We start from the raw sequence: 12,456 nt of genomic DNA on the forward strand, positions 1-12,456 counted from the left end.
AATAACAAAGATAAAACCCTTTATTGGCTTTTTCCATGGCAGTAAAGGGGAAGCCCAGAGGTTTATGACTCCTCTGACCCTCCCCCTTGTTAAAAAAAACAAAAAAAACCTGGAGCCCAGATAGACTGAAAACTGCTCCAGCAGTTTAAAGCACTTAGAAAAGCCCGCAGATTTATTTACAAGTTACAATTTATCCCTGCACTCCTGCCGTCCTTTTGCAGTCCACGGATTCTGCATCCTCCAGAGTTTTGTACTACAAATGGGGACGGATCCGGTTCAGCAGAGACACCTTCTCACTTGATATGAACATTGACCTCAAACCTGTGTCTCTCTGTGTAGCCTGCGGCCAAGTCCCCATGGCCCATGTCCACAGGGAAATGCGGGCAGTTGTACACTGACCCCTCAGGCTCCGAGAAATCTGTGGAAAAGTCTGCCGAGTCTTCATCTGATCCGGATCTCTCCGATAACCCCCCCACGCCAGCCAGCTCCCGACTGCTGCTCTCGTCCTCTCGTCCTCCATCGGCCACAGTGCCGTGCAGGTCCTCACTGGAACTGAGTGAAGGTTCCTTTTCGTTCCTGGGCTCTGTATAAACCATACAGGTGTCCACTGGAGAAACTATGGTGTAGTTTTTATTCCTGATGCCATTCCACTGCGATGTAGAAGGGTTTGACACAAATTGGTAAAACCAACCAAAGCCACAAATGGAGTTATCTGCTTGGCTTTGCTACGTTACCTGAAGAGCCGTCGGTTCATCTACAGGCTCCTTCGCTGAATAGCACTTCACTACAATGATGGCCACAGCCGCAATGACCGCGAGAGCCGTGAGGCCCAGTAGGCTGCCGATCAACAGCCAGGGGGTATCTGCAATCGTGGAAAGGATGTTCTTAAAACCGTAAGACAGCAGATCAAACACAGTGTGGATGCAGAGAGTATGACAGAGGAGTAGACCACAAGCTTCTTCACATTTACAGATGCAGCAGAGTTATAGGGGGTTAGCACACAGTTCTGTTACTGTGTAAATATTACTCCACTTTGTCACCGCTAAGTGTCGCTTTCTTATGCTGTGCCAATGCATCCCAGACTTTCAGCTGTATTTACACATGTGCGTGGGAGGTATTTGGGCAACGACACAGGTTTGCTTATCCCCCCTGTATGTGATCAAAATTCAGACTTGAACTGTTTAAAACATTAATTGATGCAGATATGCTCCATATCATGGTCTGCTTTTGTTTCTTTGTCAAAAACTTCTGGAGCTGGCTATATGAACTATTCAGCAGCCCAACACCAGTGGGCTTTTGTTTCCAACTTTGTGGAACTCTCCCTTCGTACAGGCAGCTTTGGACTTACCGGCTGCTGTGATGGGACAGATGCTTTCAGTTTTTTTGAACAGCACTTGGCCAACACGGATCCGATCAAACAAGATCCCGTCCAGTGTGACACAGTTGTTGGCATCAAGGGGAATTACGAAATCATTTTTGCAGGTTTCTTCTTTTACGCTGCAAGAAAAGTGTTCATTTCCCTAAAAGACAAAAGACACCTGATGTTTCCACCGGCTCGTTTCATGACACTAACAGTAGGGTGCCAGTTTCTGAGTCCAACACATGATCAAGATGCTGCTCAACAGGCAAAACGCACGAGCACCTTGGTCATATGAGCTCTTCATACATGGAAAATCATTTCAGCAGCATGCATATAGCAAAAACACTGAAATCAGAAGAGAAATGTAGAAATTGCTTCCAAGTCTTTTGTACGTGTCACTTTTAGTAATGTGTTGTTTGGAAATCAATATAAAAACATATTTTTAGGTTCCAACTGGGTCACAAATACTCTATTACAAGTAGCACCTTCCAAGTCCTTAAATGTGTTCTTACAGTATGTGAATTGACGTTGACGCTGAAGGTGGGCGAGTTAATCTTGGCCGCCTTGAGCTCTGTGTAGAAGTGGAAGGGGTTCCTGAAACTGAGGCTGACCTCCTGACCTTTCCTGACCAATTTCACAGGAGGGAAATCTAACCGACCTGTGGGCAGAAATAAATATGTTGAGCTTGAAGCCTCCACAGAGGCGTCTGTGACCTCAGGATTACTCACATGTCAGGGCGGCAGTTTTAACATTGTTGAAGGTGAAGGTATTAGATAATGCTGGTTTAGAGTGTTTGCCTCCCACTGTGGCTGTGACTGACACATAGTTGCTACTCATGCACCGCTCCTCAGATGACCAGATTATGTTGGTCAGATCAAACTGGTGCTCCTCAGTTGAGGCCACGTGATACCTAAAATATAAGCAACAACACAAGTTTTATGTCAACAATTCTCACCTTCTCTCATTTGGCTATGTTGCAGCCTTCTACTAAGAGGAAAAGGACATTTTGCTATCTTTTAATCACATTTGAGGTGTTTCTCACAGAGGTGATTAAGATGTTGCTCCTGGTTTAGAGCGGTCAAAAGTACTGCCTCCAGGGGTCAGAGACAAGATTTCCACATCTGGTGAAGGCTGTAAAACCTTTCGGAAGATTCTCAACGCCCAACCAGGACTTCCCAGGGAATTCCCAGGACTTACAAGGCCACAACATAACTAAATGTATAACAGCTGCTCTCTCAGCATGGCTGAGTCGTACCAGTTTGCTCCCATAATGGTGACGTTGAAGATGGTCTGTGGTTGTGCCCTGTAGTTCCAGCCAACTGTAACTTGTAGGTTCTTGCAGCTTACTTCTACATCTGTTGGAGGTGGAACTGTGAAAAGAAAACAGCTGTAAATGCCAGCACACAACCCACTTTAGATATCAGAATGGCCTTAAATGGAAAGGAAATTGTCGCATCAGTTGTAGCATGCGCCTGTTTTGGTTTGGGAACATCTTTATTCTATAACTGTATACTCTCAGAATCTTCAGAAATTAATGTCACCACTCTTGTAATTTTTTTTGAACATCTACAGATTTCTCATAGTGCGTGATTGTACACTTCTGCCCACATACTTCCTGTTGGCCAAGACACAACATGAGGGAGTGTCTCTGTATTCACTCTGTACAGACAAAAATGTTGCTTCTGAGGCTGCGTTACTCGAAGCTAAAGTTAAAAGAAAAAAAAAGGACAGAAAGCTCATCAGAGCATGGAAGACTTATCCCTGTATGGCTGCTCAGGGATGAGGGGTACTCACAGGATCCTATAGTCATGACCTTTAAGCTACACATGTCACAGGTGTGTATGCTTGGAGGAAACTTCCCTGACAATTATGGTCACGCTGAGCTCTGAGTACACTTTTTCCCTTTTAATGTATTTTTCTTTGACCTTCAGCCAGCTGCTCCCTTTAGAAAACAGCACCAATATAACAACATCCACTCGTTAAACAATGGAAAAGCCATAAAGTCTGCTGGTTTATATATTAAGCTAATCATATCATAAACTGTTTTTTGACCTATTGCAATGATGAATAAACAAGACCCAGCCTATGTAGACAAATATATTAGCAAAATTCCAAATAAAAACAAGCAACTTTATTTTTTAAAAAGGCTTCATATAAGATGTTGATATGTTTTAACTGAATGGAACCACACACGTACGTACATAAATAGACTTGGTATAAAAACTTCAGTATTTCCAAATTAAAACAATAACTTCAAATCACTGTTCTGTTCAACTAAACTAAATCTTTCCATTCATAAATAACTCTAAAAGCAACATCACAACAGCAACAAACTGAAACATTGTCTTTTTATTCTAAAGTTTTCAGGGACATAAATCCAAAATTCTATTAATCAAAGACAGCTTCCACGCTCAGATTAGCGAGCCAACACTTTTCAGGGAAGTCATTAAAACATAATAAATCTGAGTTGTTTCACACAGTTTCTTTACCTTCAGCTGGAACTTTCCTGATGATCATCATCAGCCCCAGAAGGGCTGTTAACGTATTACGATTCATGGTCCAAACCTTCCAACTCCCACGCTCACACCTTTGCTTCAGACTCCACGCTCACCGGTCCTCAGCATGTGTGATTTCTTATTTACACCTTTCTTGGTAAAGTGCATCTCAACTCCAAAGGCGCGCGCTCACCTGACGGCAGCGACCAGAGAAATACTGCTCAGCGCGCGTACCACGGGAAATGAAGGACACCTGCGTGACGTGACCGGACGTCTACCTGTCCTTCAAAGTAAAGGAAGTGCTGATACTTCAGTTATCAAAAACAAACAAGAGATTTCAGTGTGCTTGTTTTTCTTTTTTCTTTATATCTAAGGCGGATATTACGCTGAAAAAAACTTTAGTTTTTCCAGTTGATTTGATTCTATAAGGGAAAAAACATGAACATTGCGGTATGTCTCAGTTCACATCACGACACTGCAATTTCCTCGCGATACTTTTTATGAAGCAGATTTAATTACTGATTTAGACTCTCAGGTAAATGTAATCGTGTGAAAACAGTTTCTTCAGTTAAACCATTGTCACATTTCTCTCAGTTGATCCGGATTATGTGAGAGAGTGTTGCTTCACATGCCGTGTCTCTTGCTGGGACAAAGCGCGTTACCGTGCCAGCAACATCCAACTTCAGTAAAAAACTAAGCCTCTTATGAGATTACAGATGCTGTCTTTTACTGAGTCAGAGAAAATCCTCAAAACTGCCCCGAGAAACAGCGCGACATATGAACAAGGAACTGATCGGGATGAGTCTGGGCTAATGTGATCAGAGCCCGCATTAACAAATAAATACAAGAAAACCAAAGTACATTTTCCACAAGATGGTTCCCGTCCATCTCTTTCTGACGACATCCAGCCAGCCAGACATACAGGCAGACAGACAGACAGAAAGATGGATGGATGGATGGATGGAAGGATGAACAAACAGATGACAGATAGATAGGTAGATAGATCCTTTGACATATGAGTTACAAATACCTTGTTAATGATCAAAGTTGCATCATCACATTTACCCATGATCCTCTGCTCCACCTCTGCAGGCCCGAATGTGCTCCCGGTATCTCCGATCACTTATTTTGCCACGTGAGGAGTAATTACAGCTGCACGCCAGGGATAGTAATCCGTCAGGGACAAATCCCACCCAACACGCGCGCACACACACACACACACAGATGTTGAACCTCACAACCACACACATCTTTGATCAGCATCTCCAACAGCAGCTGGAAGCTGTTTGTTTCATTAACTGAGCTGAGTGAAGCTACTTAACCTCAGACAAGGGAACAGCCTGGTGCAGATCCATCCATCCATCCATCCATCCATCCATCCATCCATCCATCCATCCATCCATCCATCCATCCATCCATCCATCCTTTCCGGTCTAGACTGACACCCAGGACCCAGATACGTGCACTGCATGAGGAGAGTGGTAAGATATTGTTGTTGGTCTTGTTGTGCCATGGGCACTATGATGTTTAAACTCCTCGATCCAGTCAATAGTAAATTATTGTGTCTAAATTTCTTCCAAGAACATCTGGATGAAATAAATCCACAGAGTGTCCGAGTGTGTCACAGCAGATTCTTCTAATCCCTGATCAGAGGAGTGTCGAGGATTAAAACCAGAGGGAATGAAGATCTGGCTGATTTGTCAGTCTGGATAAGAAGAAGATGATGATGAATAAGAAGAAGAGTAAGAAAATGTAGTGAATTACATCAATCTTGTCCAGTACTGAACTACTGAAAGGATGTAGATTTAAAAGTATAAGTATTCAGATTGTCCTAAACAACCAGCTTTCTGATCTTCTATACAGTCAAACGTGTGGATAAATCTCTAACTAATCCATATATTTAATCAAAATACACAGGTGGGATTAACATAACACACACACACACACACACACACACTTTACTCCAGCAGATCACTGAGGGTTTTTGTTTTTACATTTTTCTTATAACCAATGTACAATTCAGTTAAATAATTGATTTTAATAAATAGCCATTCATCAACTGCTGCTTATTGCTGATCTGGGCCGCTGGGCTGGAAACGCAATCTCATCACTCCCACACATCCATAATCACAAATCCATTTTTGTGATTATGTTGACAAACATCAACAGTTGATTTGATCTGAGGCCAAGCTCCACCCTTTTCTATCACTGATTTAATGGCAGAGTCTCTGAACACGCACACACGCACACACACACACGCACGCACGCACGCACGCACGCACACACACACACACACACACACACACACACACACACACACACACAGCCATTATAATGTAGTATCCTCTAAATCCCATCACTGGCCTGATTCCTGTTGCCATCCTGCATGTGACCACATGTGAGCATCATCTGGCTCCTCCCATTGAACCTTCTGTCCTGCCCATTTCACACTCACACTAACCCCCCCTCCCAGTCACCAACACTGGTCCCCTCCCTATTACTCTCCTGTTTACTCTACAAGATAACAGCGGCTGGACTCTTCCGTTGGTCTCTGCATATTTAGTCTACAAACACGCATCTCATCTGTTCCTCATCTTCATCATCATCATCATCATGAGACGACTCCTCGAGAGCAGCTGGATGAGGTTTGGACCTGCGGGAAGGGGGTCTTACGACTGGGTGACAGGAACACCTTCAACACTGGAGAAAGAGGTGTGTAGAGAAAAACCTGCACATCATTTGTCTTTTCTGAGAATAAAGTAAATTTAAGAGAAATATCTACTTCATCTCCTAAAATGTCAGTTTGACAACAGTTTCTGGGCTGGAAAACTCTTGAAAACACCTGTCCAGCAGCAGCCTCGCTGAGAACATTTGTGTGACTCTTAGAGGAGCCCAAAAAACGCAAAAGAAAGGGCGATAAAACAGCATCACTGCTTCGTGTGACGTGTTGATGCTCCAGGTTGGGCGTTCACACAGGAATTACACCAGTGCTGCTGTTAACAGGTCACATTTACACATGAGACTTGTGTGAAATTAGGATTTTGGTGACATTTGGCTCATGAGATAGCAACGAAACATTGGATGGATGTTTTGTTCTCAGATGCGCCATGTCTTTATTTAATTTAAGCAGAAACAGATTGGATGTTGCCTTTCTCTGTCATCTGTAATCCTGTCAATGCCCCCTGAAGTGTGGCCTTTTCAGGACAAGCAGAGTCACACTCAGACAGATTAAGAATTAAAACATGTCCAGTTCATGTCCTGTCCGTCTGCAGGCCGCCGGCTCATCCAGGCAGCATTAACTAATTGCTTGAAAAGCAGACAGAATTTGGGACAGTGAGCCAACGTAAACGGTGTCACCACATGTTGTTGTGCACAGCTGGAAGAAGCGAAGCCTTGGCCTTCTTTTCTGGATCAAGCTTGAGAGAGAAGCTTCCTGGTGTCTGAGGATCCTCTCTCTGACGGCCTGTCTGGCCAAAGAAATGTAGCTTTGTATTTTTCTGGTTCTCAGCATGTTGCAGGAAGGAAGGTTTCACGACAAATGTCTCCTAACAAACAAACTTATGGTTGTGTCCTGAGACCTATGAAATGATCTTGGTTAATCAGGGCTACATCTGGAGCGGTTCTGACCATGCGGGGGACAGGAGGTCAGAGTTGGTGGTCTACGTTGTTCTCCCAGTCATCTCCATCCTTCTTCTGGCGCTTGTGGTCGGTCTAATCTACCGCCGGTGTTCCCGGAGCAAGCTGACCCTGGCCAACGTCATTGCACTAGACCTCCAGGACCCGGAGTTCCTGTCATCTCTGACCAGGAACGCAGAACGCCACACCAGCACCAGCTCCGACGGCTCAGACGGAGTCTTTGTCATGGTCTACCTGCCTCCACCGTACGAGGAAACACTCACCAAGATCACTCGGGCTGCCAGCCTGTCCAGCTCCAAAGATGTAGAGTCCATAAAGATAGAAGACCTGGAGGCCAAGCTGTGTCCAGAACTCAAGTCTGGGGGGCGGTACGTGTGAGCAGGTGCACTTTCAGGCTGTCAGTGGTCTTCAAGTTCATGAGATTTTACTGTTTGGAAATTAACTTATATATCAGTAAACGCTGCAGTTCTTCCTCTTGAAACTCCTACATATCCTTTTCAGCACATCATTCGTTGGGTCCAGAAAACCTCCTTTTGGAGCTGAATAAAGTTGAGGATCAGATCAGATCAAAGGTGGAATAAGTGTTTCCTTTCAGTGACTTTTGTTTGTACATCAATAAAAGCTGATTGAAAAATGGTCTTTGTTGAACTAACGGCTCGATTTCAACAAAATACAGAGGCAACAATTCAAGAACACGCGCGCGCGCACACACACGCACACACAGCACGCCGGGTTTTGGCTCAGTGTGGTGCGACCTCTGTTGGTTAGAACTGAGAATGACAGCAGAAAATCCATTTATTTTTCCATGACATTTCTCATATTTTAGAACCTTGTATTATTTTACTGTCATAAAATACAACTAAAGGTGACATGCTTTACTTTATTTGTACCATAGGTTGTGCAACACACAACCAGGAAATTGTGCAGTGAATATTAAACTATGTTACTTTATTGCAATCAGCAAAGTACTCGGTGCCATTTTGGTTTTTGCAATGTCCAGGCAAGAAAAACATGATCCTGCAAAGAAAAAGAAGAGCTAAAATATTAGGAATTACAATGTCTTGAGTTGAAGATGTTAAAGTTTCACATTTATATTGTGATTTTAAGCAATTGATGGCAAAATAATAACTTACATTGTTCTTATGTCTTCAAAGTTTTCCCCACTGAACCCTCCTTTACTGTCAGAAGAGAAATACACTTGGTTTTACTTTTGACTGAAGGTTTGCAAAAAATAACAATACCACATGTGAATTTCTCTAATGTTAAAGTTAACTGAGAACTTATCATTTTTCAGAAGGTAAAAAACTTACATGAGGCTGGTGAAGCTCTTCAGCAGGCATTGTAAGTCATCATTTATGTTATCGTCAAGGAAGTCTGAAACCAAAGTTATATTAATGATTTTTGTCTTTGTTTCGGTTTTCTTCTCACCTTCTTCATTGTTCCTGACTTATCTCCAAACTCTGCTTCTTGTGATTCTCTTACTGTCAGTAACAGATCACCCATAGTTCCCCTCATTGTCAAAGCTTACCTGACTACTTATTGGCACAATGCAGCCAATCAGAAGAGGTCATCTCAACAATAATTTATGTGAAATGAGTCTATGGAGACAGACGTGACCTCCCGCAGACTCCACATTTCATCAGTTCTGCACATTTGTCCCAGAAGTTACAGGTAAGTCTAAAAGTTTGCATTACCCCTATAAACTGCTGGGGCAGTGTTATGGCATGACTTATTATCTAATGTACATGAGACTAAACATTAAACCTGAAATTAGATCTGTTTATGGTGTAACAAACCTGTGTCATCTATTTTATTACGTGAATGTCAAAGGGAACAATATCAGATATCAGGTGTTTGTATGAGGTCACGTTCTTGTTGGTCCTCTTTGTCTTGTTTATGTAAAAGATACTTTTCTCCCTATCATCCTGATGACTTTTTTTACCTGTGTCTCCAGTATGTGCTGTCTAGTATGTTTCACCTCCCTGTCTGTGTTTCTAAGCCAGTCTGTGGTTTCTAGCTGGTATATTTAGTCAGATTTTTTCTATGTTTTCCTAGTTCCATGCTGGATTTACAATTTAAGCACATGGACTATGTTGATATGGACTATGAAGATACAGAAATCTGAAAGACTGATCTAAAGAGGGAACATATTCAGTACTGGTTTGGGTGGACTTCAAAGGAAGCCCATCTTTACAGCCCAGACTCACCAGTACAGTTCGCTCCACAGATGTTGGGGAGTTGGGCTGTGTCGTCGCTGCAGGTCAGACCATTAGTGAGCTGGAAAATGCCATAGAACTTCCAGACACGGTTTCCAGTGTGGGTCATCTGGTTCACCGCACTGGTGTTAAAACGTGTCACCGTCTCCACAGCACAAGTTACTGGATAACGAGACAATTATGAAGAAGTGTTTTTATTTCTTTTTATATAAACATCAGCACCAGAGAACATTTAAATGGGAAATAATGCCATGTATTCCAGGACTCTGACATATTTAGAAATATTTTTTGTTTTATGCCATGACACACATCAGAGTTTGATATTTATGATTTTTGTCATCACTTATAAACGTTTGAGCACTTCAACAAATGTTCAATAACTGGTACTCACTTTTGGCCATGAAGGTTCTGTCACTGAGTCCATTTGATTTTCCTTTTGTCGCCTGGATCATTAATTCCTGCAGATGACATTTGTTCACTGGCTGGCTGTCAACCAAACCACAGCTCAAGAGGAGCACCAGCAGAACCCTCATTTTACCCTCCATCCTATGTGGACAAGTCCCTTTTTCATGACATATATGTTTTCTGTGGAGTCACCAGCGTCCAATCTCAGAGGATGCCTTTTGTTCTTGTCTGATAAAAGTCCCTCCCTCAGTGTTTGACACTGACAGTCGTGCCAAGAAATCATATCTTTGGTTTCTGGAATTCAATAGAGCTGGAGGGCAGAAAAATGATCTGTGTGCATGAATACATCTTTTCTGTTTGACAGGTTACACCCTATTCATACTGGAAAGACGCCCACCCCCACCAAACAAAACCAAAAAAGCTGAAAAGGGAACAGTTGATGTTCCCATGTCATCAGAGGACATTTACAAATCCTGAAGATGAGGTGTCAGTGTTGTCACTGTGTGTGTGTCTGTCTGTCTCTGTGTGTCTGTGTGTGTGTTTGTGTGTGTTTCCTTAGAGCATGCAGTTAGCAAATGAAGAAAGAACAAATGAAATTAAATCAAAGAACAGTAGAGCTGCAACAAAGAAGAACATACAACCGTACAGGAGAAGGATGTGCTCATTTAGTTAATAGGTACAGTCAAACTTTATGTAGCACCCTTTTCTTTTACATAAAATGTAATATGTTTATTAAGACTAAAAATAAAGAACAAGCACAAGGTCCTCACATTTTGTGAGTTACACCTGTAATATAGTATATGGGTATAAACAGGTATATAGGGATACAGTAGGAATACATGGCTACATAACATGTTAGGATGGTTTGCTTTACGACCAAACCTTTTGGATTTGATCTTTGGAAGAGCAAAGATTATAATCCCTCTAGAATCCAGACCATCACCAAAAATGAATCAGCTCTTTCTTGGCAGCTGAGAACTTTTTGAGTTGCTAACAAACAACCGCCAACTGTCAAATAGCCTCCTTGGTGTAGGTAAAAGACCCGGCCCCCAGCTAGCTAGCTAGCTTGCTAGCTCACTCACTCACTCACTCACTCACTCACTGACTGACTGACTGACTGACTGACTGACTGACTGACTGTGTGTCTGCTGCTCTGATGTTGGTGTTGGGTGATGGGTTTTAACCACTTTACCTCATCCACAGACACCAAAGGAGAAAAGCAGCCGGAACAAAGCCGATATAAGTCAGCATGATGCTGGTCACCTTCACTGGCCGTTCTGAAAAAGAAAGTTGAAAACCTTTAATGATAAACCAGGAACTGATAAATCAGTCAAATCCTGATCCAAATGATCGCACCCTCATCAATGCTGAAGCTAAACTTTCAGTAGATGACTGCTTTAAAAGTGATCCTGCATCTGCTGTGTTTTACTGTGTTCAGAAAGAAAATATCCAAATGGTACCAAGAACTTTTGATCAAGTTGAAGCAATTTTAGTTGGTATTGAAAACTCAATTTAAATAAATTGAAACCACAAAACTAATGTCATTAAAAGTGTTCAGTTTTGTTTGTAACTCTTCACCCATACTTGTTACTTTCTGATCAAGTGTCTCAGTGAACCCATCTGTAACCCATTAGAAGTTACCATTTAGAGCAGTTTTTTATGGATTTATTTATTCATATTTTTTAAATTATTTTTATTTCAGTGTTTTATTTATTTATTTTTACCTAAAATGATTCTTGTCCACTATGATTGGATCAGCATTTTAAGTGAGCATGTGTAGATTTGGCACACAAACTCTTGAAGGTAAAGTGAAGTTGAATAATTACCTGGAATGATGAGGAGAAGGATGAAGGTTGTTGCTGTTAAACTCATGGTTGCTGTAGCTGCTGCTGCTGCTGTTGTTGCTGCTGTATGTTCACAGCATGTTGGCAGGGACCGAGGCTCCGCTGCATATTGGCATCTAGATAAATATAACCCAGACTATAGATATCTTAAAAACCTAATTAGAAAGGAATTCGCTAACTTTTTGTTATGAAAAACTGAAATTAACAACACTCAGGAAACTGATCCATTATATTAAAGTTATCTCTTATTTGCTTTTACCTTGTTATATTCTTTATTCTCGTTATATTGTTTCTCATTACTTAATGTTTCCTATTATTTGCTAATGCTTAATGTTCATGATGCTTGATATGTCAACTCGAACTTCTCTGGTCAAGGGCGACAGAAATGCGGCGGCTGTTGGAGAAGTGGCATTGACTGGAGACAGAGCTGCAGGGCCTGACCCAGGAGCTGTTCTTTTAATCTGTCTGATATAGAAGAATGTGCTGTTTGCGAGCTAAGC

General features: G+C 42.0%; 3 protein-coding genes and 1 long non-coding RNA gene across 4 annotated transcripts; 2 read left to right on the plus strand and 2 right to left on the minus strand.

The window, feature by feature from the left end:
* Positions 1-129: 129 nt before the first annotated feature.
* ifngr1 (interferon gamma receptor 1) lies at positions 130-4,092 on the minus strand. The gene is made up of 7 exons (NM_001360863.1): positions 3,850-4,092; positions 2,616-2,730; positions 2,089-2,270; positions 1,873-2,018; positions 1,349-1,520; positions 735-862; positions 130-650 (listed from the first exon to the last, which is right to left on the minus strand). The coding sequence occupies exons 1-7, from the start codon at positions 3,914-3,916 to the stop codon at positions 294-296; spliced, it is 1,167 nt and encodes a 388-aa protein (NP_001347792.1). The 5' UTR covers positions 3,917-4,092; the 3' UTR covers positions 130-293.
* Positions 4,093-6,355: 2,263 nt separating this feature from the next.
* On the plus strand, positions 6,356-8,125 carry smim28 (small integral membrane protein 28). The gene is made up of 3 exons (XM_029850821.1): positions 6,356-6,567; positions 7,459-7,859; positions 7,993-8,125. The coding sequence occupies exons 1-3, from the start codon at positions 6,469-6,471 to the stop codon at positions 8,036-8,038; spliced, it is 546 nt and encodes a 181-aa protein (XP_029706681.1). The 5' UTR covers positions 6,356-6,468; the 3' UTR covers positions 8,039-8,125.
* A 144-nt stretch (positions 8,126-8,269) lies between these two features.
* Positions 8,270-10,470, minus strand: LOC105418768 (lysozyme C, milk isozyme). Its single transcript, XM_011619291.2, has 5 exons — positions 10,099-10,470; positions 9,699-9,869; positions 8,802-8,865; positions 8,625-8,669; positions 8,270-8,508 (listed from the first exon to the last, which is right to left on the minus strand). The coding sequence occupies exons 1-5, from the start codon at positions 10,250-10,252 to the stop codon at positions 8,430-8,432; spliced, it is 513 nt and encodes a 170-aa protein (XP_011617593.2). The 5' UTR covers positions 10,253-10,470; the 3' UTR covers positions 8,270-8,429.
* LOC105418769 (uncharacterized) lies at positions 8,695-10,934 on the plus strand. The gene is made up of 3 exons (XR_003891583.1): positions 8,695-8,832; positions 8,980-9,162; positions 10,477-10,934. It is a non-coding gene; the product is annotated as an uncharacterized lncRNA (long non-coding RNA).
* The last annotated feature ends 1,522 nt before the right edge of the window (positions 10,935-12,456 follow it).

This window comes from Takifugu rubripes, chromosome 17 (genome assembly GCF_901000725.2).
Source record: "Takifugu rubripes chromosome 17, fTakRub1.2, whole genome shotgun sequence".
Lineage (NCBI taxonomy): Eukaryota > Metazoa > Chordata > Actinopteri > Tetraodontiformes > Tetraodontidae > Takifugu > Takifugu rubripes.

What these genes read in the sequence shown, in the direction of transcription:
- ifngr1 (NM_001360863.1), bottom strand. Translation starts at nt 3,916, where the DNA reads ATGAATCGTAATACGTTAACAGCCCTTCTGGGGCTGATGATGATCATC. An exon ending in TCAACGTCAATTCACATACT is followed by an intron (nt 1,521 to 1,872) that starts GTAAGAACACAT and finishes TTTGTCTTTTAG; the next exon opens with GGAAATGAACACTTTTCTTG. An exon ending in CTGTCCCATCACAGCAGCCG is followed by an intron (nt 863 to 1,348) that starts GTAAGTCCAAAG and finishes CCACGATTGCAG; the next exon opens with ATACCCCCTGGCTGTTGATC.
- smim28 (XM_029850821.1), top strand. Translation starts at nt 6,469, where the DNA reads ATGAGACGACTCCTCGAGAGCAGCTGGATGAGGTTTGGACCTGCGGGA. An exon ending in CTTCAACACTGGAGAAAGAG is followed by an intron (nt 6,568 to 7,458) that starts GTGTGTAGAGAA and finishes TTGGTTAATCAG; the next exon opens with GGCTACATCTGGAGCGGTTC. An exon ending in GAACTCAAGTCTGGGGGGCG is followed by an intron (nt 7,860 to 7,992) that starts GTACGTGTGAGC and finishes TATCCTTTTCAG; the next exon opens with CACATCATTCGTTGGGTCCA.
- LOC105418768 (XM_011619291.2), bottom strand. Translation starts at nt 10,252, where the DNA reads ATGGAGGGTAAAATGAGGGTTCTGCTGGTGCTCCTCTTGAGCTGTGGT. An exon ending in CAGAACCTTCATGGCCAAAA is followed by an intron (nt 9,870 to 10,098) that starts GTGAGTACCAGT and finishes CTCGTTATCCAG; the next exon opens with TAACTTGTGCTGTGGAGACG. An exon ending in AAGAGCTTCACCAGCCTCAT is followed by an intron (nt 8,670 to 8,801) that starts GTAAGTTTTTTA and finishes CTCTTCTGACAG; the next exon opens with TAAAGGAGGGTTCAGTGGGG.